Raw genomic sequence first — 25,273 nt, forward strand, 5'->3', positions numbered from 1 at the left:
TAGGAGTCGCCGTAAAACTGGTCAAATCCGTTAGCGAAGGGAACATCCGGGGTTTCCCAGCAGTCAAGACCCGATTGAAGGCAACAGCTCACACCGTAAAGGGAAACACAGTCACCGCCAAGGCTACAGTTCCCAGGGCCAGAGCCTGCGGGCAAAAGGGGCTCCTTCAGCACCCATCCAAGCTGGGGAGCGGGTTACCGGTGGGAACCCATTGGAACCGTAAACACAACACAGGTGCAGGGAAAGGCAGTCACCATCAACCTACCGGGAGGAGAGCAACCGCAGCCGTCTGTGGGACCCGTCCATCCAGCCGTTTGTTTGACCAGAGACTCTGTGTGAATTACTGGCTGAGTGAGTACCACCGTGCCGTGCGGCACAGCGCTGCCCCCGCGACCCTGCACCTCACCAGGCCCCGGGACAACCAACCCCCCTACCCACGGAGGGGAGAACCAACATCCAAGCTGCTCCCTGTCACCGCTCCTGGGATCCCCGTCCAGAGCAGCGGTGGTGCCACAACCTCACCACAACCGTGGGTGGCGTCACGGACAATATCCCTAAACCCAAACCACCCCCTTTCACTCACGGGGAGGAACGCCGCTCGAGTTCCCTGGATCTGGCCCACCGCTCGAGCCACCACCGAGCAGCAGCAGCAGCAGCAGCCGGACCCGAGCAGTGGGTGAGCGCAGCGTCCCCTCCTCTGCCCGCGACACAAGCGTGTGAGCAGAAGATGAGCCTGTCATGCGTTGTAATGTCTAAGGAAGGGATGATGGGCCTAGCAGTTCTTGATGAGACCCAGATGCCAGAGAAGTGGTCAGCCGGGAAATTGAACTATGTAACGGAAACTAGTAGGAACCCCAACGGGGTCAGAAGCGGTGCCCACAAGATGCGAGATGATGATGTGAAGAAGTCTGACAGTAAAGTTCCAGTGTTTGGAAAGAATTCCCATGTCCAAGTTACTATCTCAGAGGATGAATCAACTGTGGTGGAAGTATATCTGGACGGGAATGGTGACCGGATGCAAGGAGTTAATGTTCAGCTGCGCTGCGGCCTAGAAGCTCCTGTGACGACTGCAATGGCCCCCATTAGCCCCCTTAACAGCACTGTAGATACCTAGGTTATCTTTTATATTCAATACCATCATAAAGTTATTTTACTAATAATTCTGTGACTTGATCGAATATTTCAGTCTATTGATGAAGGACACTTGGAACGGTGCAAAAATCCAGCCGCTGTCCATTACAGTGGGGCATGCCCCTTCTATCCGTTGAAGAGGTCTTCCCTCTCTAAGGTCTTATGAACCTACACTGAGGACCAAGGACACTGGCAGCAGCCCATTACAGCTTTATATCATAGATGCTGATGTTGTGCCACAGCCTCCCCCCTATAATCAGTTTTGCTGATTAGAGAAGCTGGAAGGAAGATTGGAAAAAAAGTGTTATGGACAGTCGAATCGAAGTTTGAGGTGTTTGGATCACACAGAAGAACATTTGTGAGACGCAGAACAACTGAAAAGATGCTGGAAGAGTGCCTGACGCCGTCTGTCAAGCATGGTGGAGGTAATGTGATGGTCTGGGGTTGCTTTGGTGCTGGTAAAGTGGGAGATTTGTACAAGGTAAAAAGGGATTTTGAATAAGGAAGCCTAGTGCTCCATTTTGCAACGCCATGCCATACCCTGTGGACAGCGCTTGATTGTAGCCAATTTCATCCTACAACAGGACAATGGCCCAAACCACACCTCCAAATTATACATGAACTATTTAGGGAAGAAGACGGCAGCTGGTATCTATCTGTAATGGGGTGGCAGCCCAGTCACCAGATCTCAACCCTATAGAGCTGTTGTGGGAGCAGCTTGACCGTACGGTGCAAAAAAAGCCCATCAAGCCAATCCAACTTGTGGGAGGGGGGAAGCACGGGGCGAAATATCTCCAGATTACCTCCGCAAATTAACCCCTAGAATGCCAAAGCTCTGCAAAGCTGGAATTGTGCAAAGGAGCATTCTGTGCCGAAAGCAAAGTCTGAAGAGAACATTATTATTTCAAGTAAAAATCCTTATTTCTAATCTCGTCACTGTCTGGACGACATTCTCTATTCATTATGCAGCTCATCTGATAAATAAAAGTATGATATTTCATGGAAAAGACAAAATTGTCTGGGTGACCCCAAACTTTTGAACTGTAGTATATATATATATATTTATATATATATATATATATATATATATATACATTGCTTCCTTTTTCTGTTCTCTATATCTGATATCGCAGCTATTTCAATTTCAATCTGACTAAGCTGCAATACCAAACTCAACCTGTGCAGAAGAGTGGCGCTATTTGTGAAGAAAAAGCAGATCCTTTTGTTCTGATCTTATACCGTTCTTGGTGGGTTTGGCGTGGTTTTACAGCAAGCAGAGATATTAATATCGCCAATGAATGTAACCACATTTTTGCTGCTCTTTCCAGAGATCCGTAACACAACACCAAACATCTCCTCGGTCATATTTCATTCATTGCTCTCCCCTGGGTCCAATATCTCCTGTATGTATGAACAAGTCCTAATCTGCTTGTGCTGATAAGAGGGAACATTGCTGTAAAACCTCTCCCGCCCTGAAGAAGGCTTAGCTGGAAAGTGGAATGTGGCGTCTGCCGAGTGCTGAAATGTCAATGAAGGTCTCAGCGTTTCGGCAGGCTGACCCTCGCTGCCTCTTCCTGAGGGATAGGGACTTTAGTTCTATGAGGTTAGAAGAAATGATCCATGACTGCTGCAGTCAATCACTGACCTCGGTGGTAACACATGATCTCTGACGTGAGTGATTGGCTGCAGTGGTCATGTGACTAAGGAAAAGTGGTGGAGGTCACCAAAGTCATAGCGCTAGATCGTTTATACCACTTTCTTCTAATTTTTGAACAATCCCTTTAATTTTTGGACTTTTCCTAATTTTTCCTTCAGCCACACAGCATCACAGGCGCAGTGTAAACTGGTGACTCAGCAGCTTTATCTTTCTACCTCCGGAGTTACAGGAGGACTTGGTGAAAGTTGTGACCGCACCGGGAAACTTCTGATAAATGTCTGTTTAATGTCTGTGAACTTATCTGAGGAACCTGCAGAGTTGTAAAAATAATTTACAGTAAAGACTTTCACCAGATCATTAATTCGCCCGCAAAATGTTATTACTCGCTCCCACCAAGGCTCCTTTCATGGCCACACGAGTAACTAAGAGCCTCAGCTCACTATGTTACGGCAAATATGGACTGTTCTGGTCCGTCATCTCGGCGTGAACCAGGGGTGTAGAGTAGGGGGCTGGTATGTGTGCGCTATACTTTTTGCCCCTTATAGTGGGTACCAAAAAGTCACTTTCCCTTGGCCGATCAGGATGGGGGTAGGGTAGGAACTAGGGATGATCGAATATCACAAATATTCTGCAATATTCGGCTTTGCGGATATTCGACGAATAGGTTGCCGCTATGCGAATATTCGATGCCCAATGTAAGTCTATGGGAAGCCCGAATAGTTGCTAGTCGGCAACTATTCGGGTTCCCCATAGACTTACATTGCGCATCGAATATTCGCAAATAGTCGAATAGCGGTGACCTATTCTTCGAATATGGGCATAGCCGAATATTCGAGGTATTCGATCATCCCTAGTAGGAACCTCTGGATCTTGGTATACTGCCTCAGTGGGATTTCTGTAGAAAAGCTGTGGCTCTCATTATACCGGTAGTGGGGGCTCTGGGTGTCACTACTGTGAGGGATGGGAGTGTGGCTTGTAACCCTGTCTTAGACCCCCTTCAAACATCCGTGTCTCCGGAACGTGTGACATCCGTTTTACGTAGGCCCATTAAAATCAATGGGTCTGCGCACACGTGTGTGTTTTCCCATGGTCCGCGTGTCCGTGTCCTCCACACGTAGACATGTCTGTGTTTCTCCGGCAGCACAAGTGTCACACGGACCACATGGAAGTGCTCCGCGTGACATCAATGTGACACGTACTGGAGAAAGCCACGTTTCTGTGAAATAAAATTAATTACTACACTCACCTTCTCCAGCCCTGCCCTCTCTGCCGCTGCTGTCACTTGTTTCCGACCCCCGCTCATTATGCTCATCGCATATTCACTTCACCAAGGACCGGAAGCAGAAGCAGTGGGGAGTTAGGAGGGCCGAAAACCGCAGAGCGGAAGACATCAGCACCACGGACAGCAGCGACCGGGACAGGTGAGCAGAAAGTTCCTGTTCTCTGTATATTATCACGGATAGCACGCGGAGAACACTCATTTGCCAAAATCACAGCACCCGGAGGGCCATACGCACCTTTTACACGTCCGTGCAAAACGTAAGTGGTTTTTCATGGACGTATGAAAGAGGCCCTAGAGCTGAAAGTGACAATCAAGTTCAGAAAGGTTGAAGGACCACTGTTCTAGAGCATAATAAATGAATAAAGGCAAAAAAAAAATCCCACCCATCCGTCCCTTTGCTACAGCCTTCCAGTCTGGTCCTCAATTTCTTCTTTGGCTCTTCCAACATCTTAACTTGGTGCCATCATAATATTAAGATGTCCACTGTCATAGGTACAGTCAGAACATCAGGCAACGCACGTCATGACATCAGAAGTCTACGGTGCCGAAATTGTCAAAAAGGACCTCACGCTTGCAGTGCTGTTTGTTTGGGGGTTATTTCACTTTTTTTTCATTGTCTCGTCAAACTAGAACATCTTTGCCCAGACGCCTTTTAGTTAAATTTGCATAACGCAAATGACGAAAAAAATAAATTTAGGAAAACCTGAACTTCTTGTATAATCCAAGACCAATGCCAATAGCCTTAAACCGAGTTGCTCTTCCCTACTAGACATCTTAGATGCATGGCTTCTTAAAGCATGGTTTTCTTTGATACTCTACATTAACGCAATGTCTCATTCATGCTTCCCTTGGTTCCTGCAGCCCCAAATGTGCTGTCAGGTTCCCTGGCATGACGGACTTAAGGAAGGTCCGGCGTGAGGTCAAACACACAACAGACAGTGGTGTCGCCAAGACAAACAAGGGAGACATAGGGGACCCATTAACAATAGAGGGCCCTAGGACTAGTGAGAGGGAAGATGGACACCTCCCCCACTTACCTGCCACTGTACCCTGCACTCCTAGCCAGTACTTATAAAGGTTCCTCACCTGTCGCCAAGCAGGAACCTGAAGCCCTGATTAACCCTACAATAGTCCTGGCTAAGGAGTGGGCAGGTAAGGGATGCTGCACTAAAATAACACATCAAGGAAAAGTAAGACAGACGGGGGGCAACATCAAACAAACTCCAACAACTAAGCTGCAGTCAGGCACCAGTGCTCTCAGCAGAGGGTGCTGGTTATTCTCTGATGTCATATAGATTCTGGTCCTGGAGGTGGAAGGAGCTGCTGCAGCCCCTGCTGTTGGTTGTAGTGCAGGCTGCAGCAGCTCCTTCCACCTCCAGGACCAGAATCCAAATGACATCAGAGAATAACCAGCACCCTCTGCTGAGAGCAGAGTGGCTATATAGGGACTGGGAGTGGTCCCAAATCGAAAACACAAGACCAGGAGTCAGAAGCTGCTGGCAGGGAAAACTGACATTAACCCTTGCAACACTTAAAGAAAGAAAACATGTTTAATATGTAGAGTCTCAGATGACAAACAGAGACCCTAGTCTTGATCCTGTCACTAGTTTCAAAATACAGTGACTTTCCCTTTATCGTTCTTATACGTTTAATTCATTCTTTATTGAAATAAACTTCCCGGCACAAACTCTGAATTCAGCTTTGAATATAAACAGAGAAGAAAAAGAAGGAACAGAAGAAAAATAACAGTGTTTTTACCCCTTTAAACCACTCTCTTATTCAAAAAGTGATTTCCTGTAAGAAACAAAAACTTCATCAGTTGCGATTGTTTTGTATCTATACAAAAGCCTGTTATTAACGGCACATAATAAGTCATTATAGGTGAACGATTCACTCAGCTAACGACTAGGAGACCCATCAGTGTGATAAGTAGATGCCCCCGAGGTTCCTACTTTCAGCTTTTCGTCTTGCATTGTTTGTGTAGTGAAGTCATTGTTTCTGTTTCTTGTTTTTTGAGCCGGAATTTGGAGGATTCTTCTATTATTGTATCACCAATTAACCTCCTATGAGTCACCAAAACGCGGCGGGAGCTATTCAGGGAGGCTTTTATTCTACATGCAATGATGTCGCTAATGACAATTAGTGCGCGGAGAATAACTAACTGTTGATGGGATTGATCTTCCTTTTAACTTCTGTGATTTCAGCTTCCTGGAGCTTCACATTGTTTAATGTAAGTTTAATCGCCTTAATTAGTGAAGGACTGGGAAGTGGAGTGACTCAAGAATTACTTGGCAATGCTGAGTCCGGTCAATGCCGGTAGACGTTATGTTACAGTGTGCAGGATTTTAACTGCTTCATATACACGAGGTGGCTACCATCTGAAGTCTACAGGTGTCCTCCAGTGGCAACGAATCAGAGAATTTAATTCTTAAAGGGAACTTTCATTAGTAGCTTTGACTAGTAGTGGCCATGTGTAACATGGCTCGGGACGGTAGCCTCCCATGCTAGTCCAGGTCTGAGCATCAGGGCACATTGTCTTGGGCCAGCCATACCTTCTTTTGGGCCGACACTCCAATGGACGAGACACATTCTCACTCCTCCACGAGTCGTCCACTCCCACGAAAGGCGAATCTTCTTCCATTTATTCCCAAACAGTTTCCATGGTAGAGCCAATGCTTCTGACAAACATCTTTGGTCGCCCAACTTCAAGCGCTATTCCACTTGCGCATCGGGTTTCTGCAACCCCATTTTGTCCTTGCGAGGAAGTCGCATCCTACTGATTAGGCCAAATGTAGCTTGGCTCAGGGTGGTAGCCATGGCTGAGGGACTTTGCTTCTTCGCCACGGCCTGCTACAGAAATAAGGGCCTCCTAGGTGTGTGTGATGTTGTTGTTACCATGGACACCTTCACATTCAGGTCTACTGCGCTCTGTACGGCATCCGACCCTTTATCCCAAAGAGGAAGCCAGATGCGGGGGTAAAAACAAAGTTCTCTCTACTTGACAATAATGTCAGGTACACAAGGCAGCAGGCATTATACTTCTGTATCATACAGAGGCACGTTCATCACGGTTACAGGCGACAGCACTTTACTTGTGTAAGGTATATAGGCAGAACAGATGCGGTGATCCTCCATCTTCCAACATGGGCCACACAGGTAATTGTGTTAGTCTGTGGAAACTGCACCCAGACTATTGACTGTGATCCCTGACAAGGGCTGCTCTGAGAACCGCTATCCTCTTTATGTGTCCATAGCTGTACAGCTCCTTTTCCTTCCTTAAGTCCCCCCACATCTCGCTGACACTGGACTTGCTTCCCTTCCAAGTCTCTCTCCGGTACGTATCACCCACTTGCATGTGACCTTTGTCTCTTTTGACACTTAGATTACTTGCTGGACTTGCTCCCTCGTACATAACACACCCACCCATAGACTTGTCTCATCTGTAAAGGTCTCCACTACACTCTGCTAACTGAAGAAACAGTCTCTTTTTCAGCACCTTTTACTGTGGGCTAATCTCAACGGGTAACTATCTGTCCCTGCAGTCTGTTGCTGGGCAAACTTAACCTTTCACCCAGTTATATGCAAATATTATAATATCTTACCAACACTGCTACGTCTGCTTTACACACTAGCCTAATACACATACATTATATTATCAACACTACTACATCTTATACATTACTATACCTTACATTATACATTCCTATTTCGGCAGGCTGAAATTTACATTTTACAACACAGCTGGCCACATACATACATATAGCAAAAACATCTCCTGACAAAGTATCACAAAATCATTTTTCTCAAGACATTTGACATCAAGAGCAAAGAAAACTTCTGTATCAAAGTATTGTCTAAGACTCAGACCACATGGTGCGTATGAAGAATGAAAGTTTCAAAGGCGAAACTCCTGGCGAAACCACACACAGTTCACGGGAGGAATAGCCTATATGATTGTTTAATTGACGTTTGTGAAATTTCCATGGGGTGGTCTGTGGGGAATGGTCTGTTCTGCTGGGGTGGAGGAAATGTAAGACATTTCATGATATATTTGTTATTGAACTTTATCTGTGTATATATTACGCTTCCAGCAAAGGTCTCTCCGGATGAGAAAAAATGCATGATTCAGGCCCATTTGCAATAAAAGTGTAAATATCCAAGGCTTGTCAGATTCCTCCTGACACCGGGGACCAGTGGCAGAATCCTTGACATCTCACCGCAGCTCCCAGAGCTCGGATGTTTAGGAAGACGAATACAGATAGGGAGGTGAAGCTGCTTCCGTGGGGAATCTCCGAAAATATTTATCTGTTGCTAATACAAGAAGAACTGGATTCTCCGAGAGGCTGAGGAAGTTCTTACACGTTCTCCAGGCGCACGGAGCAATATAATGAGAACTCCCCGAAATCTCCCCGAGGGCCGAACATCTCTAATGTGAACTCCTGATGTTGACAACCTGTCATTCTGATGTGCAGGCGCTGCTGACTCTACTGGCCGGGATCTGCACAGATTCATTAATGGAGCAACTTTTACACTTAATTGAGGATCGCGCACCACAACCACTTCTTTCATGATCGGTTGTATTATTTGGTATTAACCCCTTGGTACCGCAAACAGACACATTAACCTTCCCAGAGCCTTACGAAACCTGGGAAAAAAACTTTGATGAATCACGACCTATTTTTTTTCTCTTTCTTTCTTTCTTTCTTTCTTTCTTTCTTTCTTTCTTTCTTTCTCTGTTATTTATCCATCATCTACTACATCTATCTACTCTTGTTTTTATCCATATTTATTTCACTGCTTTCTTTGTGTTTTTTTTTCTTTTTGTTTGTTTTCCTTTTTGTTTGTTTTTCTTTCTCTTTCTTTCAGTCTTTCTTTCTCTTTCGTTTTTCCTTTTTTTCTCTCCCTTCCTCCCATCCTTTTACTTCCTCCATCTCTTTCTTTCTTTCTTTCTTTCTTTCTTTCCCTCCTATTTATCATCTAAATTATGTATCTCTAGCTTTCATTGGTATTTATTTTTTGTGTTCTTTTTTCTTTGATTCTTTCTCTCTTTATTTCTTTCTTTTTCTTCTTTTCTTCCTTCCTTCCATCCTTCCTTCCTTTCTTTTCTTTCTTTCTTCTCTATTTCTTTCTTTCTTCTTTCTTCTCTTTCTTTCTTTCATCTCTTTCTTTCATCTTTCTTTCTTCTCTTTCTTTTCTCTTTCTTCCTTCTTTTATTCTTCTCTTTCTCTCTTTTCTTTATATCTTTCTTTTTTCTTTCTTTCATTCTGTTTATTTCTTCTCTTTCATTCTTATGTTTCTTTCTTATGTTTTTCTTCTGTTTCTTTCTTTTGTTTCTTTCTTCTGTTTCTTCTGTTTATTTCTTCTCTTTCTTTCTTTCTTTCTTTCTTCTCTTTCTTTCTATTTATATTTCTGTTTCCCCCCTTCATTTAGACAAGAAGAAGATCAACCCATCTAACAGTCCAGCAATTGCCGAACAAACTGCTCATCTTTGGAGGTGTGATGATTTTTAATTAGTCTTCAGAACCATTGTTTGTCAGAAGTGAATCATTCAGTGTAAACAGGAGGTGTGCTGCAGGTAATATACCCTTCTAGGCACACAAGGCCATTATTATACAGCCAACTTGCGGTCGGGTTCAGGCAGAGAAATCTATGAGCTTTCCTGGGATAATCCTGCAGTGAAAACATGCTGCCCATTACCTGTCAAACTAACAAAATGCTTGTTCGTCAGGTGAAATCATCTCTTGTGTTGTACAAAATATGATTCCTCTCGTCATCACATTGTGTTGTGTAAACAGGACTTGTGCTGCCTATTTCCATTTCAGCCTCTTTTCACTGAGTGATCTATTACAGACTGATCAGTGCACCCCCCTGAGCGCGGTCTGTCTGTGTAAACCAGACTATTAATCGATTGGTAAATATTTACTGATAAATGGTCGGTTAATGGCGCATGTTGGTTGTTACCGAACCTTAAGACTCAACTTGTATATGGTCTATAATGATCAAACCAATGAATATTGATTTTTGTCATTATATATTGTCTAACTGCTTTGTGATGTAACATTTTGTATCTTTTAATGACCCCTCTGGTATCTAATCATCTGTTATCCTTTGTGCGTTGTGTGTCAGCATGGTAGGGGGCAGTGGGCAAGGAAACATAAGTCATCCCACTATTCCTGCTGAAAACGTTCCTGCGGTTGCTGAGTGAATTAGTCAAATAAGTACATGACCCTTAATGTGAACTCTGACCCTCGTGACCCAAGTGAGTATGTGCAGAACATGTGGTCTCATTCTCTGCTTTTTACACATCTATGAGACCAACCAGCGCTCAACTCGATATACTTGTATGGAATGAGGACTGGGGAAGCATATCACTTACAGAGGTCAAAAAAGTATTGCATTTTCTAAGTATATACTGTATATATTTCTAAATGTGCTATTGATATGAAAATTCTCACTAGATATCAGTAACAACCCATCCAATCCACACAGGCAAAGAAATCAAACCATAGATGGCCATAAATTAAGTTCTGTGTGATAATGAGAAATTACACAGGGAAAAACTATTGAACACATGAAGAAAGAGAGGTGCAAAACGCCATGGAAAGTCATGACACCCGCTGAAATCTGTCAGTCATTAGAAAACAATTCTGCCACTTAGTAAAAAATAATTTCAGCTGGCTCCACTAATGGCCTATAAAAAGGTGTCTCATTACCAAGGTGCCACACAAGAAACATCTCATGATGAGTAAAACCAGTGAGCTGTCTCAAGACCTTTGGAGCCTTATCATTGTAGAACATACTGATGGCACTGGTTACAGAAACATTTCTAAATTACCGAAGTTACAGAAGGGCCCAGTGAGCACTGTTGGGGCCTTAATCTGGAAATGGAAAGAACAGTATTCACCAGAAAGTGGCCACGACCAGGTACCCTCTGCAAGATTTCAGACACAGAAGTGAATAGAATTATCAGAAGAGTTGAGCCAAGAACCACCTATGGAAAGCTACAGAAAGAGCTGGAATCAGCAGGTACAATTGTTTCAAAGAAAACAATAAGTAATGCACTCCTCCTCTATGGCCTGTATGCACGCTCCTGTATGCACGCTCCTGTACGCATGCCTACCACGCAAGACTCCATTGCTGAACAAAACGCATGTTCACGTGCATTTAAAGATTGCTCAACAACATTTAGACAAGTCTGTGAAATACTGGGAGAATATAGTCTGGTGAGATGAGACCAAAATTGAACTCTTTGGAGGCCATAATACACCATGTTTGGAGGCCAAAAGGCAAATCATCCCAAAAAACACCAACACTGAAACTTGGAGGTGGAAACATCATGTTGTGCTGCTATTTTTCAGCATACGGCACTGGCAAACTTCATTTGATCAAAGGAAGGCTGAATGGATAAATGTGCTGAGACATTCTTGATGAAATTCTGCTGACGTCTGCCAGGATGATGAAGATGAAACAAGAATGGTAATTTCAGCAAGACAATGATCCCAAACACAGAGCCAAAGAAACTCTTAAGGCTGCTTTACACGTTACAATGTATCGTGCAATCGCATTTGTGATCGCACCCGCCCCTCTCGTTTGTGCGGCACGGGCAATTTCTTGCCCGTGTCGCACAATGCTGTAACCCCCCGTCACACGTACTTACCACCCGAATGACCTCGCTGTGGGCAGCGAACATCCCCTTCCTGAAGGGGGCGGGACGTTCGGTGTCACAGCAACGTCACACAGTGGCCGACCAATAGAAGCGGAGGGGCGGAGATGAGCGGGACGTAAACATCCCGCTCACCTCCTTCCTTCAGCATTGCCGGCGGCCGCAGGTAAGCTGCAGTTAATCGTTCCTGGGGTGTCACACGGAGCGATGTGTGCTGCCAGGGAACGACGAACAACAGGACGTTCGATTTTTAGAAAATGAGCGACGTGTCAACGATGAACGAGAAGGTGAGTATTTCTGCTGTCACACGCTACGATATCACTAACGAGGCATCACTTACGACATGACCCCGCCGACATCTCGTTAGATATATCGTAGCGTGTAAAGCCCGCTTAAACTGTATAAAACACAATAAATCCTAAGATGCTATAGAAGGAAATATGAATATAAGGGCTTCCAAATACAGATGTATTACACGCATGGTTATTGGGGTATTCCTAGAAAGGACTGCAAGGATACGTCATCACTGTATGTTCATGTGGGTTTGACCTCTTAGACACTCATCGATTCTGAGAAAGAAGGGACTTCTGTGCTCGTTTTGGTGGGGGACCGATCTGTGGAACAGTGATTCTAAAAATAAAAAGGTTATTCTACAGAATAGGTGATAACTTGTGGACTTGTGGTTACATAGAGGTCGGCCCGCCAAGACGCCAACTAATTCCAAGAATGTAGAAATGAAATGCCCCATCAGTATGGATCCTATCAGTAGCTGATCAGTGGGGGTGTTACACTCAGCACTCCCAAAGATCAGCAGTTACTGGCACCAGCGGCGGCCAGAAGTTCTTGGTTGCTGCTGGAACACAAAAGCTCCATCGTAAATATAGTGGCCACGGCCGGGTATTACGGATCCACCCGCATTTATTTGAATAAGAGGTAGATCTTCAGAATGCAATCGTGGCCACTGTAAAAATGACAGTGTTGGTGTGTTCCGGAAACATCTGAGACCTTCTGGCTGTAGCTGGTGCTCGCGACCTTAACTGCTGATCGTCGGGGGTGCTGGGTGTTCTTTTATAAAATTGCAAAGAAGAATCATATGAGTTAATAAAATAGTTGCACAAATGAATTAACCACTTCACAATCTATGCGTACTGGTACATCATAGGTCTTGTCCCTTCCTTTGATGCCCATAAGTCTTGTCCTCCCTTTGATGCCCATAGGTCTTGTCCCTCCCTTTGATGTCCATAGGTCTTGTCCCTCCCTTTGATGTCCATAGGTCTTGTTACTCCCTTTGAAGCCCATAGTTCTTGTTCCTCCCTTTGAAGCCCATAGGTCTTGTCCCTCCCTTTGAAGCCCATAGATCTTGTCTTTCCCTTTGATGTATATAGGTCTTGTCCCTCCCTTTGAAGCCCATAGGTCTTGTCCCTCCCTTTGAAGCCCATAGGTCTTGTCCCTCCCTTTGAAGCCCATAGGTCTTGTCCCTCCCTTTGAAGCCCATAGGTCTTGTCCCTCCCTTTGAAGCCCATAGGTCTTGTCCCTCCCTTGGATACCCATAGCTCTTGTTCCTCCCTTTGATGCCCATAGGTGTTGTCCCTCCATTTAATGCCCGTAGGTCTTGTCCCTCCCTTTGATGCCCGTAGGTCTTGTCCCTCCCTTTGATGCCCATAGGTCTTGACCCTCCTTTTGATGCCCGTAGGTCTTGTCCCTCCCTTTGAAACCTATAGGTCTTGTCCCTCCTTTTGAAACCCATAGATCTTGTCCTTCCCTTTGATGTATATAGGTCTTGTCCCTCCCTTTGATGCCCATAGGTCTTGTCCTTCCATTTAATGCCCGTAGGTCTTGTCCCTCCCTTTGATGCCCGTAGGTCTTGTCCCTCCCTTTGAAACCTATAGGTCTTGTCCCTCCTTTTGAAACCCATAGATCTTGTCCTTCCCTTTGATGTATATAGGTCTTGTCCCTCCCTTTGATGCCCATAGGTCTTGTCCTTCCATTTAATGCCCGTAGGTCTTGTCCCTCCCTTTGATGCCCGTAGGTCTTGTCCCTCCCTTTGAAGCCCACAGGTCTTGTCCCTCCCTTTGAAGCCCATAGGTCTTGTTCCTCCCTTTGAAGCCCATAGGTCTTGTTCCTCCCTTTGATGCCCATAGGTCTTGACCCTCCCTTTGATGCCCGTAGGTCTTGTCCCTCCCTTTGATGCCTGTAGGTCTTGTCCCTCCTTTTGATGCCCATAGGTCTTCTCCCTCCTTTTGATGCCCATAGGTCTTGTCCCTCCCTTTGATGCCCATAGGTCTTATCCCTCCCTTTGATGCCCATAGGTCTTATCCCTCCCTTTTATGCCCATAGGTCTTGTCCCTTCCTTTGATGCCTATAGGTCGTGTCCCTCCCTTTTGATGCTTATAGGTCTTGTCCCTTCCTTTGAAGCCCATAGGTCTTTTCGCTCCCTTTGATGCGGTCTCCAATGCTGAACCCGCATCTTTCCCCACACATTCTGGCTGATCTGATGAGACGGCTGTGAGCCGGCATTCACAGGATGTCATCATTTCTGCTGTACAGAGAGGTGCTGATACTGATCCTGCTCTATGCAGCACAAGTGATCAGAAGATGCAGCTTCAAGTCCCCTAAGGGGACTAGTAAAAACAATAAAAAATGGGAAAAAAGTTTGTAAAAATATGGAAAAAATAAAAAAAAAACACAAAAGTTCAAATCACCCTGCTTTTGCACCATTGAAAATAAAACAATAAAAATATTAACACATATTTGGCATCGCCAAGTTCAGAAATGCCCGATCTATCAAAATATAAAATAAATTACATTGATCGATAAAGAGTGTAGCGAGAAGAAAAATTATGATTTTTTTTTGTCGGCGTAAAAACGTCAGCTCAGGATGGAAAAAATGAGCCATCACTAAGCCCCAAATCCCAAAAATTTAGAAATGTATGGGTCTTGGAAAATGGCGACAAAAGTGCAATTTTTATTTATTTATTTTTTACAAATTTTAGTTTTTTTCACCAATGAAATAAAAAGATTCATGTTTGGTATCTATGAACTCGGACTGACCTGGGGAATCATATTACCAGGTTACTTTTAGGATATAGTGAACATAGTGAATAAAACCCAAATAAACAATTGTGGAATTGGAGGGTTTCTTTTTGCAATTTTACTGCACATGGAATTTTTTTTCCTGTTTTCTAGTACACTATATTGTAAAATTAATGGGGGTCATTCAAAAGTGCAACTCGTCCAGCAAAAACAAGCCCTCATATGGCATTATTGACGGAAAGATAAAAAAGTTATGGCTCTTGGAAGAAAGGGAGAAATAAACACGAAAAATTGCCTTAGTGAAAGGGTTAAATAGGATGGAATGCTTCATACGTTTGTAAAATGTCTGAATATGTTTGGGGCTAATATACCCACAATTAAGAGATCACCTTACACCTGCTTGTTTTAATGGGATTTTTTTTTTTTTTTTCGTTTTTCCAGTTTAAGCCCATGTTCCCAGTAGCCTAAATGCTGTTTTTTTTTCCTGCTGTGTGGTTTGTGCATAAATAAGTCAAGAAAGATGGATGATGTTACCTGAAAACTCACACCCATTAGTGCTTAAAGACACTGCTGAACTGTGAATTTCTTGTTGCATTTTTTTCTCTATAGGTTTCTATGGGGAGCATGAAAAATGCAGAAAAAAAATGCAATTGAGCTTTTAAGTGCAGAATCTTGGCATTTATGCACCAAAAAAAGTTCTTCAAAAAAAATCCTGCATCGAACTTCCACCAAAAAATACACAAAAAGGGTAAAATGCAGCAAAAAGGCAAAAATCAGAGCAGATTGCTAATGCATGTTTTATTAGTCCTCCAGAAAAAAACACAGTGATGAAAAAAATGCATCAGTTTTTCATTTAGGTTCATGGCCTGATGTAGATATATTGATGTATTTAAAATAAATAAATAAAATAATAATACTAATATTTTTTTTTTTTATTATTTTTTTCATAATTCAACATATGGTTAAAAAAAAACAAGTTAAAAAAACCCTACATTTGTGCATGCACCCTTGGGCATCTATTATACATGTAGCCCATTAATGGCAAGAGTTGTGGGGAGAAGACCCCCCCCCATTACTGTCAAAAAAAGGACAAAAAAAATATATACTTTTTTTATAATTACCAAAAAATATGCTGAAAATCTACATAAATCTAAGAAAAAAAAAGACCTATATGTGAGTATGCACCCTTGGGCATCACTGATACATGTAGCCCATTAATGGAAAGAGTGGTAGGGATAAGACCCCCCCAATTCTGTCATAAAAAGGACAAAAAAAATATATACTTTTTTTATAATTACCAAAAAATATGCTCAAAACCTACATAAATCTATGAAAAAAAGACCTACATGTGTGCATGCACCCTTGGGCATCACTGATACATGTAGCCCATTAATGAAAAGAGTGGTAGGGATAAGCCCCCCCCCCATTACTGTCAAAAAGGACAAAAAATATACTTTTTTTAAAATTACCAAAAAATATGCTGAAAACCTACAAAAATTCAAGAAAAAAAAGATCTACATGTGTGCATGCACCCTTGGGGATCACTGATACATGTAGCCCATCAATGGCAAGAGGGTGGGGATACCCCCCCATTACTGTCAAAAAAAGGACAAAAAATACATACTTTTTTTATAATTACCAAAAAATATGCTAAAAATCTACAAAAATCATCCAAGAAAAAGAAAAAAGACCTACATGTGTGAATGCACCCTTGGGCATCACTGATATATGTAGCCCATTAATGGAAAGAGTGGTAGGGATAAGACCCCCCATTACTGTCAAAAAAAGGACAAAAAATATATACTTTTTTATAATTACCAAAAAATATGCTGAAAATCTACATAAATCTAAGAAAAAAAAAGACCTATATGTGAGTATGCACCCTTGGGCATCACTGATACATGTAGCCCATTAATGGAAAGAGTGGTAGGGAGAAGACACTTATAAATGTCATTAGAAAAAACCTCAAAAAATTTAATTTTACTTAATAAGGGGAGAATTGTTGTTAATTTAAAGTACAGTTGTGTGAAATGATCCTAGGTTGTCTCTATGAGTCTGCATGTAAAATCCCACACATGTTGTTACATGCATTTTTTTTTTTACAATGCAATGAAAAATCTGAAAAATCCCACATTTCAAAAAAATAATGTCAAAGTTAATGTTAAAAGAAAAAGAATGGCAAATCCACGTTGCAAGATTGTAAGATTGCATGTCATATATATATATATATATATATATATATATATATATATATATATATTATATATGTATATTGTATATTATATATGTATATTGTGATTTAATTGTGGCATGCCAACAGTCATATAAACAGGTTGAAAAGAAAAAGTTAATGAAAGTAAAATCTTTCATTTAAAAAAATACATTTTGAAGATTTTTTTAAAAAATGTGTGTGTTTAAGGAAAATCATGCTTTACCCTTTTACCCTTTAAGGTCATAGCCAAAGTCTTTACCCCAAAAAGTCATCCCAAAAACGCCCTTTCTCAGCCATCCGCTTTGAAATATAATCCATGTTGCATTGAACCCAATTTATCTCTCTTATCTCTTCCATATTTCATATTTTCTTTAATTCTGAAATACACATCCCCCCTCCCCCTACCTAAAAACTTCTTAACATTCGTGTAATTTGTTATAAATGTCAGATCTTATTTTATTTTTATTTTTTTTTCCAAAGACCTTTCCAACATTTTGGGGGAGTATGAAGTCACTAAAAGAATTGTTCATATTTATAATTCTGACTCTTGTGTTCTCATTCTGTAAAACTCCAATATATTCTCCTCACACGAGTCTCCTGGGAACCGTCTACGTTCTTATCTGTCCAGCAAATAATACCAGCTCAGGAATGCAGTTTTTTTTTTTTTACATTTTTCATTGATTTTTTTTTCAGTTAAACCATATGTAATCCCTACCACACAGCACAGTTGTTCTAGTAAAAAAAAAAAATGTATACATACTCTTTATATATATATTTATTTATATTTATTTTTTTAATATTTTTAATAGATGGAATATATTTATATATATATATTATATATATATTATATTATATATATTATATTATTTATTATATATATTTTTAATAGATGGAATATATATATATATATATATATATATATATATATATATAATATATATATAATATATATATTATATATATTATATTATATATTATATATTATATATTATATATATATATTATATTTATAATAAATATTATATATATATATAGATAGATAAATAGATAGATATATTTTCTGTTACCATTATATATATTTGTATACTGTGTACATATATATATATATGTTTATATATATATACATATATATATATATTTATATTTTTAATATATATATATATATATATATATATATATATATATATATATATATACACATATATATATATATATGTTTATTATTTATATATGTATTATTTATATAATATGGCTGTTTATCTGAAAAAGCTTCTAAGTTTAGGAAGAAAACCCCCCAATATTTGTTTTATATGGCAAATGCCTGAGGGTATAGGAGCTAAACATGGCTGAAATGGTTCCCATTGGGTATGAGCCCAAGTTATGGGTAATGTTGATATATACCGTAATCGCTTATTTGTCTAAGGCTCTGGAGCTTAAGAACTAATCATCTACGTACATGTTCTCCAACCTGTGGCTTCTTAGCGGTTGCAAAACTTCAAAAATTGGTGGTGAACCACAGGTTGGGCACCATTTGGATACGTAAACTGTTGGCACCGAGGCAAGATAGGTTTTGTTAGGGTTACAAAGACACCACCTCACACCTAATTTTGGGAATATTGAAAAGGGCAAAAAAAGTATGCCCTATTCTTTCTTTTTTAAAACACACATGGCCAAAGTTGGATTAATTTTGCAGTCAAAAAAGAATAATGGGGATAAAATGTTTGAAAATTGTCTTCCAGGACACCTTTCACCATCATTTTTCCTTTGGTGATAACTTGTTCCATATCTGGACTATTTCCCACAAGGTAAAGCTTATAATATTTACCTTCTTGGCTTCGGTTCCAATATTTATAGTCACCAAGCCTCATATACACATAAGACCAATTTTGGCTGAACGCACCGATATCAACAGGTTCAGCTGACCATCTAATGTGTATGGAAACCTCAAACAATTTATTAACGAGGGAATAGTTGATCTATAGGTCTGATTTTGGACTGCTGATCAAATTGTCTCCCAGAGATAAGCCGCCACCAGACATGCCAAAGAAGCACTCCTGAGTATGGGAGAGAAGACCGAGACGGATGCTTGCTGAATAATCGGCAGAACCATTATTCGGTCAACTGCCATGGGAGCCTTGGACTATTTATTGTAGGAGAAATAATTGATCGGCATGTCTGATTTTGGACTGCTGATCACATTGTCTCCTGGAGATATGCCGCCACCAGACATGCCGAACGAGCGCTCTTGTGTATGGGGGAGACAACCAAGACGGACATTGGCTAAACAATTGGCGGAACCATTATTCGGCCAAGAGCCATCTAATGTGTATTCCGAGCTTATCCGAGGACTTAAATCTGATCATAACTTTTTCGTTGCATTTTTATAGTTTTTGGAAATTAGAAATAGAATGAATAGTTTGAGAGACACTTCAAGGGTTTAATCTATAGTTATAGGGGTTTCTCAAAAAGAAAACATTATGACCTATTCACAGGATCCACTTGTGCCCTCCGAATGAAGGAAAAGAATACTGATCATATCGGATTTTGAGCCTCCATGTGGGTCTCTATTGGCCATTTTGGTATTTTTCATGGTAAGAATAGCGTAGTCTGCCATACAAGGTACAAAACCTGTCTCTGACACAAACCTTAAAAATTCTAACAAAGACTAACATTGAATCCTTCATGAAGGTTACCCCCAATGAGTAGACCAAAAGATGACCCACGTTAACATTTTCTTCCCATTGGATTCTTCCAGTTACTCCAATTTCCGCCCAACAATATAATTAATATAATTTTCTTCCTATAACATTGACCACAAAGTGGTCAACAGTGAGATTTATGGACAAGGGCCAACAGGAAAACTTTGTACAGTGCTCTTACATATAGCATTGGTAAGATATAAATGCATTACCTGATGGTTGAGTCACTTGCTTGGTGCCATATTGCACAGTGATACAAAGGTCATTATCGAGAGGGAATTTATTACAATTCAACATCTCTGGCCAAGGAAAACCATACGACTCCATCACTGGTGCACAACTGTCACGCACCACCTCGCACAGTGACCGGCATGGGTAAATGGGTCTCTCCAAGCAAATTGGTGCAAATAGGGAGCACAAGAAAAGTTGGGTATCTCTATGACATCTCTTCGCCAACAAGGGAACCCAACTACTGGCTTGTTGCTTTACTTCAGGCATGGTCTCGTGGTCGAGTAAATTAGGAAGCCTCATCTTCTTATAACCAACATTATGGCAGAGATGAAGATCTTGGGGAATGTCCACACATTTGCTCTGCTTGGTGTAGAATCGTCCATTCTGGAAATTGTCCGACTGCCAGCTGTAATAATCATATTCTTCTGCAATACTCCAGAGGATGAACCCAAAGTTTAGAAGGGCCACAACGTTCCAATGGAACTGCATGACTGCACCACGAGTGGCCAAAGGTCCTTAAGACTTATTCATGAAACGCCCCAAGACGCTCTACCTTCTCTTCAACTTTTAGTGCAAATTATGGGGGGGAAAAAGTAAAAAGTTCTTCTTTCTTTGAGTCGGAAACACTTTTCTTTCTATTCTTGTCGTGCTCTGTCACTTTCTCACTTATCGGTTTCTTTCCAGCTGCAAATAGAGAAAAAGAGAGAGCGAGAAAGGGGAAGAGAGAGAGAAAGAGAGAGAGAGAGAGAGCTGGAGCTTGTAGGCTGCACCAGAAGTGAATTAAAAGTCTGCGCTTGTTTGCCTGCTTCCAAAATCCTTACCCAGTTCAGGGAATCTTAGCACCACCCACCTCTAATCTTTTAAGTGAGCCCTGAAGGATTAGCCAGCAGCCAGTCTACGGTGGCCAAGCCTCCGCCTGCTGCCTGGACCCTGTATGTGACAGTCCGACAAGCGTCTCCTTCCGTGTAGCTGCTGAATAGTGATACGTAACTTCTGGAAGGCTTTACTTCTCTCTGGTGACTTTCACCTAAAGGTTTCATGTTCACTATACGTCCTGTTATTGTAGTGCTCGGAATTACAGTGCATACACACAACACTGTTGGTTATAGATGACTTAATGACAAAATGTATAATTGGTGGAGGAAGGGTGAACAAGATGGACCGGGGGCTTTTTTCAACCTATATAACTATGTAACCCTCTGCAGAGACATTCTTTGCTGTACTATCTATCTATCTATCTATCTATCTATCTATCCCTCTATCTATCTATCTATCCCTCTATCTATCTATCTATCTATCTATCAAATCAAATCAAATCAAATAAGCTTTATTGGCAGGACCAAATACAAATTAGTTTTGCCAAAGCAAGTGTACATTAGGGGCTGGGGCTGTGGGGATGGGGGGTGGGGACTGTAGGAAGGATGGATGGGGCACATCCAGGGTGGGGACTATCTCTCTATCTATCTATCTATCTATCTATCCCTCTATCTATCTATCTATCCATCTATCTATCTATCTATCCATCTATCTATCTATCTATCCATCTATCTATCTATCTATCTATCTATCTATCTATCTATCTATCTATCTATCTATCTATCTATCCCTCTATCTATCTATCTATCTATCTATCTATCTATCTATCCATCTATCTATCTATCTATCTATTCCTCTATCTATCTATCTATCTATCTATCTATCCCTCTATCTATCTATCTATCTATCCCTCTATCTATCTATCTATCCCTCTATCTATCTATCCCTCATTCTATCTATCTATGTATCTATCCCTCTATCTATCTATCTATCTATCTCTCTACCTCTCTATCCATCCATCTATCTATCCCTCTATCTATCTATCTATCTATCTATCTATCCCTCATTCTATCTATCTATCTATCTATCCCTCTATCTATCTATCTATCTATCTATCCCTCTATCTATCTATCTATCTATCCCTCATTCTATCTATCTATCCCTCTATCTATCTATCTATCTATCTATCCCTCTATCTATCTATCTATCTATCTATCTATCTATCTATCTATCCCTCATTCTATCTATCTATCTATCCCTCTATCTATCTATCTATCTATCTATCCCTCTATCTATCTATCTATCTATCTATCTATCTATCCCTCTATCCATCTATCTATCTATCTATCTATCTATCCATCCATCTATCTATCCCTCTATCTATCTATCTATCCCTCTATCTATCTATCTATCCCTCTATCTATCTATCTATCTATCCATCCCTCTATCTATCTATCTATCTATCTATCTATCCCTCTATCTATCTATCTATCTATCTATCTATTTATCAATCTAGCGATCCCTCTATCTCAAATCTATCGTGTCAATTCAATAAAAGAAGCTTTATTGGCAGGACCAAATACATATTAGTTTTTCCAAATCAAGTGTAAAATAGGGACTGTAAGAATGATGGATGGGGGCCATGGACATTCATCTCTTTCTTGAAAAAAAGCCATTGTTGGAGCCAAAATGTCACCGTCTTTGCTGATGGGATAAATAACTTTTATTTTCTTACATCATATGCAATTTTTGCTTTTTTTTCTATCTATCTATCATCTATCTATCCCTCTATCTATCCCTCTATCTATCTATCTATCTATCTATCTATCTATCCCTCTATCTATCTATCTATCTATATCTATCTATCTATCTATCTATCTATCCCTCTATCTATCTATCTATCTATCTATCTATCTATCTATCCCTCTATCTATCCCTCTATCTATCTATCTATCTATCTATCCCTCTATCTATCCCTCTATCTATCTATCTATCTATCCCTCTATCTATCTATCTATCTCTATCTATCTATCTATCTATCTATCCCTCTATCTATCTATCATCTATCTATCTATCAATCTATCATCTATCTATCTATCAATCTATCATCTATCTATCCCTCTATCTATCTATTTATCTATCTATCAATCCATCTATCTATCTATATATCTATCCCTCTATCTATCTATCTATCTATCCCTCTATCTATCCCTCTATCTATCTATCAATCTATCATCTATCTATCTATCCCTCTATCTATCCCTCTATCTATCCCTCTATCTATCCCTCTATCTATCTATCTATCTATCTATCTATCCCTCTATCTATCTATCTATCTATCTATCTATCTATCTATCCCTCTATCTATCTATCTATCTATCTATTTATCAATCTAGCGATCCCTCTATCTCAAATCTATCGTGTCAATTCAATAAAAGAAGCTTTATTGGCAGGACCAAATACATATTAGTTTTTCCAAATCAAGTGTAAAATAGGGACTGTAAGAATGATGGATGGGGGCCATGGACATTCATCTCTTTCTTGAAAAAAAGCCATTGTTGGAGCCAAAATGTCACCGTCTTTGCTCATGGGATAAATAACTTTTATTTTCTTACATCATATGCAATTTTTGCTTTTTTTTCTATCTATCTATCTATCTATCTATCTATCTATCCCTCTATCTATCTATCTATCCCTCTATCTATCCCTCTATCTATCTATCTATCTATCTATCCCTCTATCTATCCCTCTATCTATCTATCTATCTATCTATCCCTCTATCTATCTATCTATCTATCTCTATCTATCTATCTATCTATCTATCCCTCTATCTATCTATCTATCTATCTATCCCTCTATCTATCTATCTATCTATCATCTATCTATCTATCTATCAATCTATCATCTATCTATCTATCAATCTATCATCTATCTATCCCTCTATCTATCTATTTATCTATCTATCAATCCATCTATCTATCTATATATCTATCCCTCTATCTATCTATCTATCTATCTATCCCTCTATCTATCCCTCTATCTATCTATCAATCTATCATCTATCTATCTATCCCTCTATCTATCCCTCTATCTATCCCTCTATCTATCCCTCTATCTATCCCTCTATCTATCTATCTATCTATCTATCTATCTATCTATCCCTCTATCTATCTATCTATCTATCTATCTATCTATCTATCCATCTATCTATCTATCTATCTATCCCTCTATCTATCTATCCCTCTATCTATCCCTCTATCTATCTATCTATCTATCAATCTATCATCTATCTATCTATCTATCTATCTATCCCTCTATCTAAATATCTATCTATCTATCTATCTATCCCTCTATCCCTCTATCTATCTATCTATCTATCTATCTATCTATCCCTCTATCTATTTATCTATCTATCTATCTATCCGTCTATCTATCTGTCTATCTATCTATCCCTCTATCTATCCCTCTATCTATCTATCCCTCTATCTATCTATCTACCTATCTATCCCTCTATCTATCTATCTATTATCTATCTATCTATCTATCCCTCTATCCCTCTATCTATCTATCTATCCCTCTATCTATCTATCTATCTACATCTCTGGCAAAAATTAAGAGACCACTTCCAAATTGTCAGTTTTTCTGATTTTTCTCTTTATATTTTTGAGTAAAATGTAAATAGTTCTTTTAGTCTATAAACTCCTTACAACGTCTCTGAATTTCCAACCAATAAATGTTGTATTTATTTTCTGAAAATGAGAAATGGTCAAAATAACAGAACAATGTACAATGCTTTCACACCTCAAATAATGCAAAGGAAACACGTTCATAATCATTTAGAAACAACAATAATAATGTTTTATCTCAGGAAGATTCAGAAATCAATATTTTGTGGAATAACCATGATTGTTAATCACAGCTTTCATGCGTCTTGGCTGCTTTCCTCCAGTCTGTCACACTTCTTTTGAGTGACCTTATGCCACTCCTGTCAAAAAATGTAAGCAGTCCTTCTTTGTTTGATGGCTTGTGACTATCCATCTTCCTCTTGATTACATTCCAGAGGTTTTCAATGCGGTTCAGGTCTGGAGATTGGGCTGGCCATGACAGGGTTTTGATGTGGTGGTCCTTCATCCACAGATTGATTGACCTAGCTGTGTGGCATGGCGCATTGTCCTGCTGGAAAAAACAGTCCTCAGAATTTGGGAACATTGCCTGAGCAGAAGGAAGCTACTGTTTTTCCAGGATAACCTTGTATGCGGCTTGATTCATACGTCCTTTGCAAAGATTAACCTGCCTAATTCCAGCCCTGCTGAAGCATCCCCAGATCATCACCGATCCTCCACCAAATTTCACAGTGGGTGCAAAACACTGTGGCTTGTATGCCTCTCCAGGTCTCCATTTAACCATTAGATGACCAGGTGTTGGGGAAAACTAAAAATTAGGTAAAGAAAATTCAATCTTTGTGAAGGTCGTATAAATCAAGCCGAATACAAGGTTATCCTAGAAAAACAGTAGCTTCCTTCTGCTCAGGCAATGTTCCCCAACTCTG

At 40.4% G+C, this 25,273-nt stretch overlaps 2 protein-coding genes across 5 annotated transcripts in view; one reads left to right on the top strand and one right to left on the bottom strand.

The window, feature by feature from the left end:
- The window catches only part of SFRP5 (secreted frizzled related protein 5), a 93,988-nt gene extending 73,300 nt beyond the window's left edge, over positions 1–20,688 (bottom strand). Inside the window, exon 1 of the mRNA XM_075348401.1 lies at positions 19,890–20,688. Coding sequence (XP_075204516.1) covers positions 19,890–20,397 — 508 coding nt within the window. The 5' untranslated portion in view covers positions 20,398–20,688. The remainder of the gene's footprint in view (positions 1–19,889) is intronic.
- The window catches only part of GOLGA7B (golgin A7 family member B), a 377,547-nt gene that overhangs the window by 86,176 nt on the left and 266,098 nt on the right, over positions 1–25,273 (top strand). The window lies entirely within an intron of this gene.

This window comes from Anomaloglossus baeobatrachus, chromosome 5 (genome assembly GCF_048569485.1).
Source record: "Anomaloglossus baeobatrachus isolate aAnoBae1 chromosome 5, aAnoBae1.hap1, whole genome shotgun sequence".
In the NCBI taxonomy this organism is placed as follows: domain Eukaryota; kingdom Metazoa; phylum Chordata; class Amphibia; order Anura; family Aromobatidae; genus Anomaloglossus; species Anomaloglossus baeobatrachus.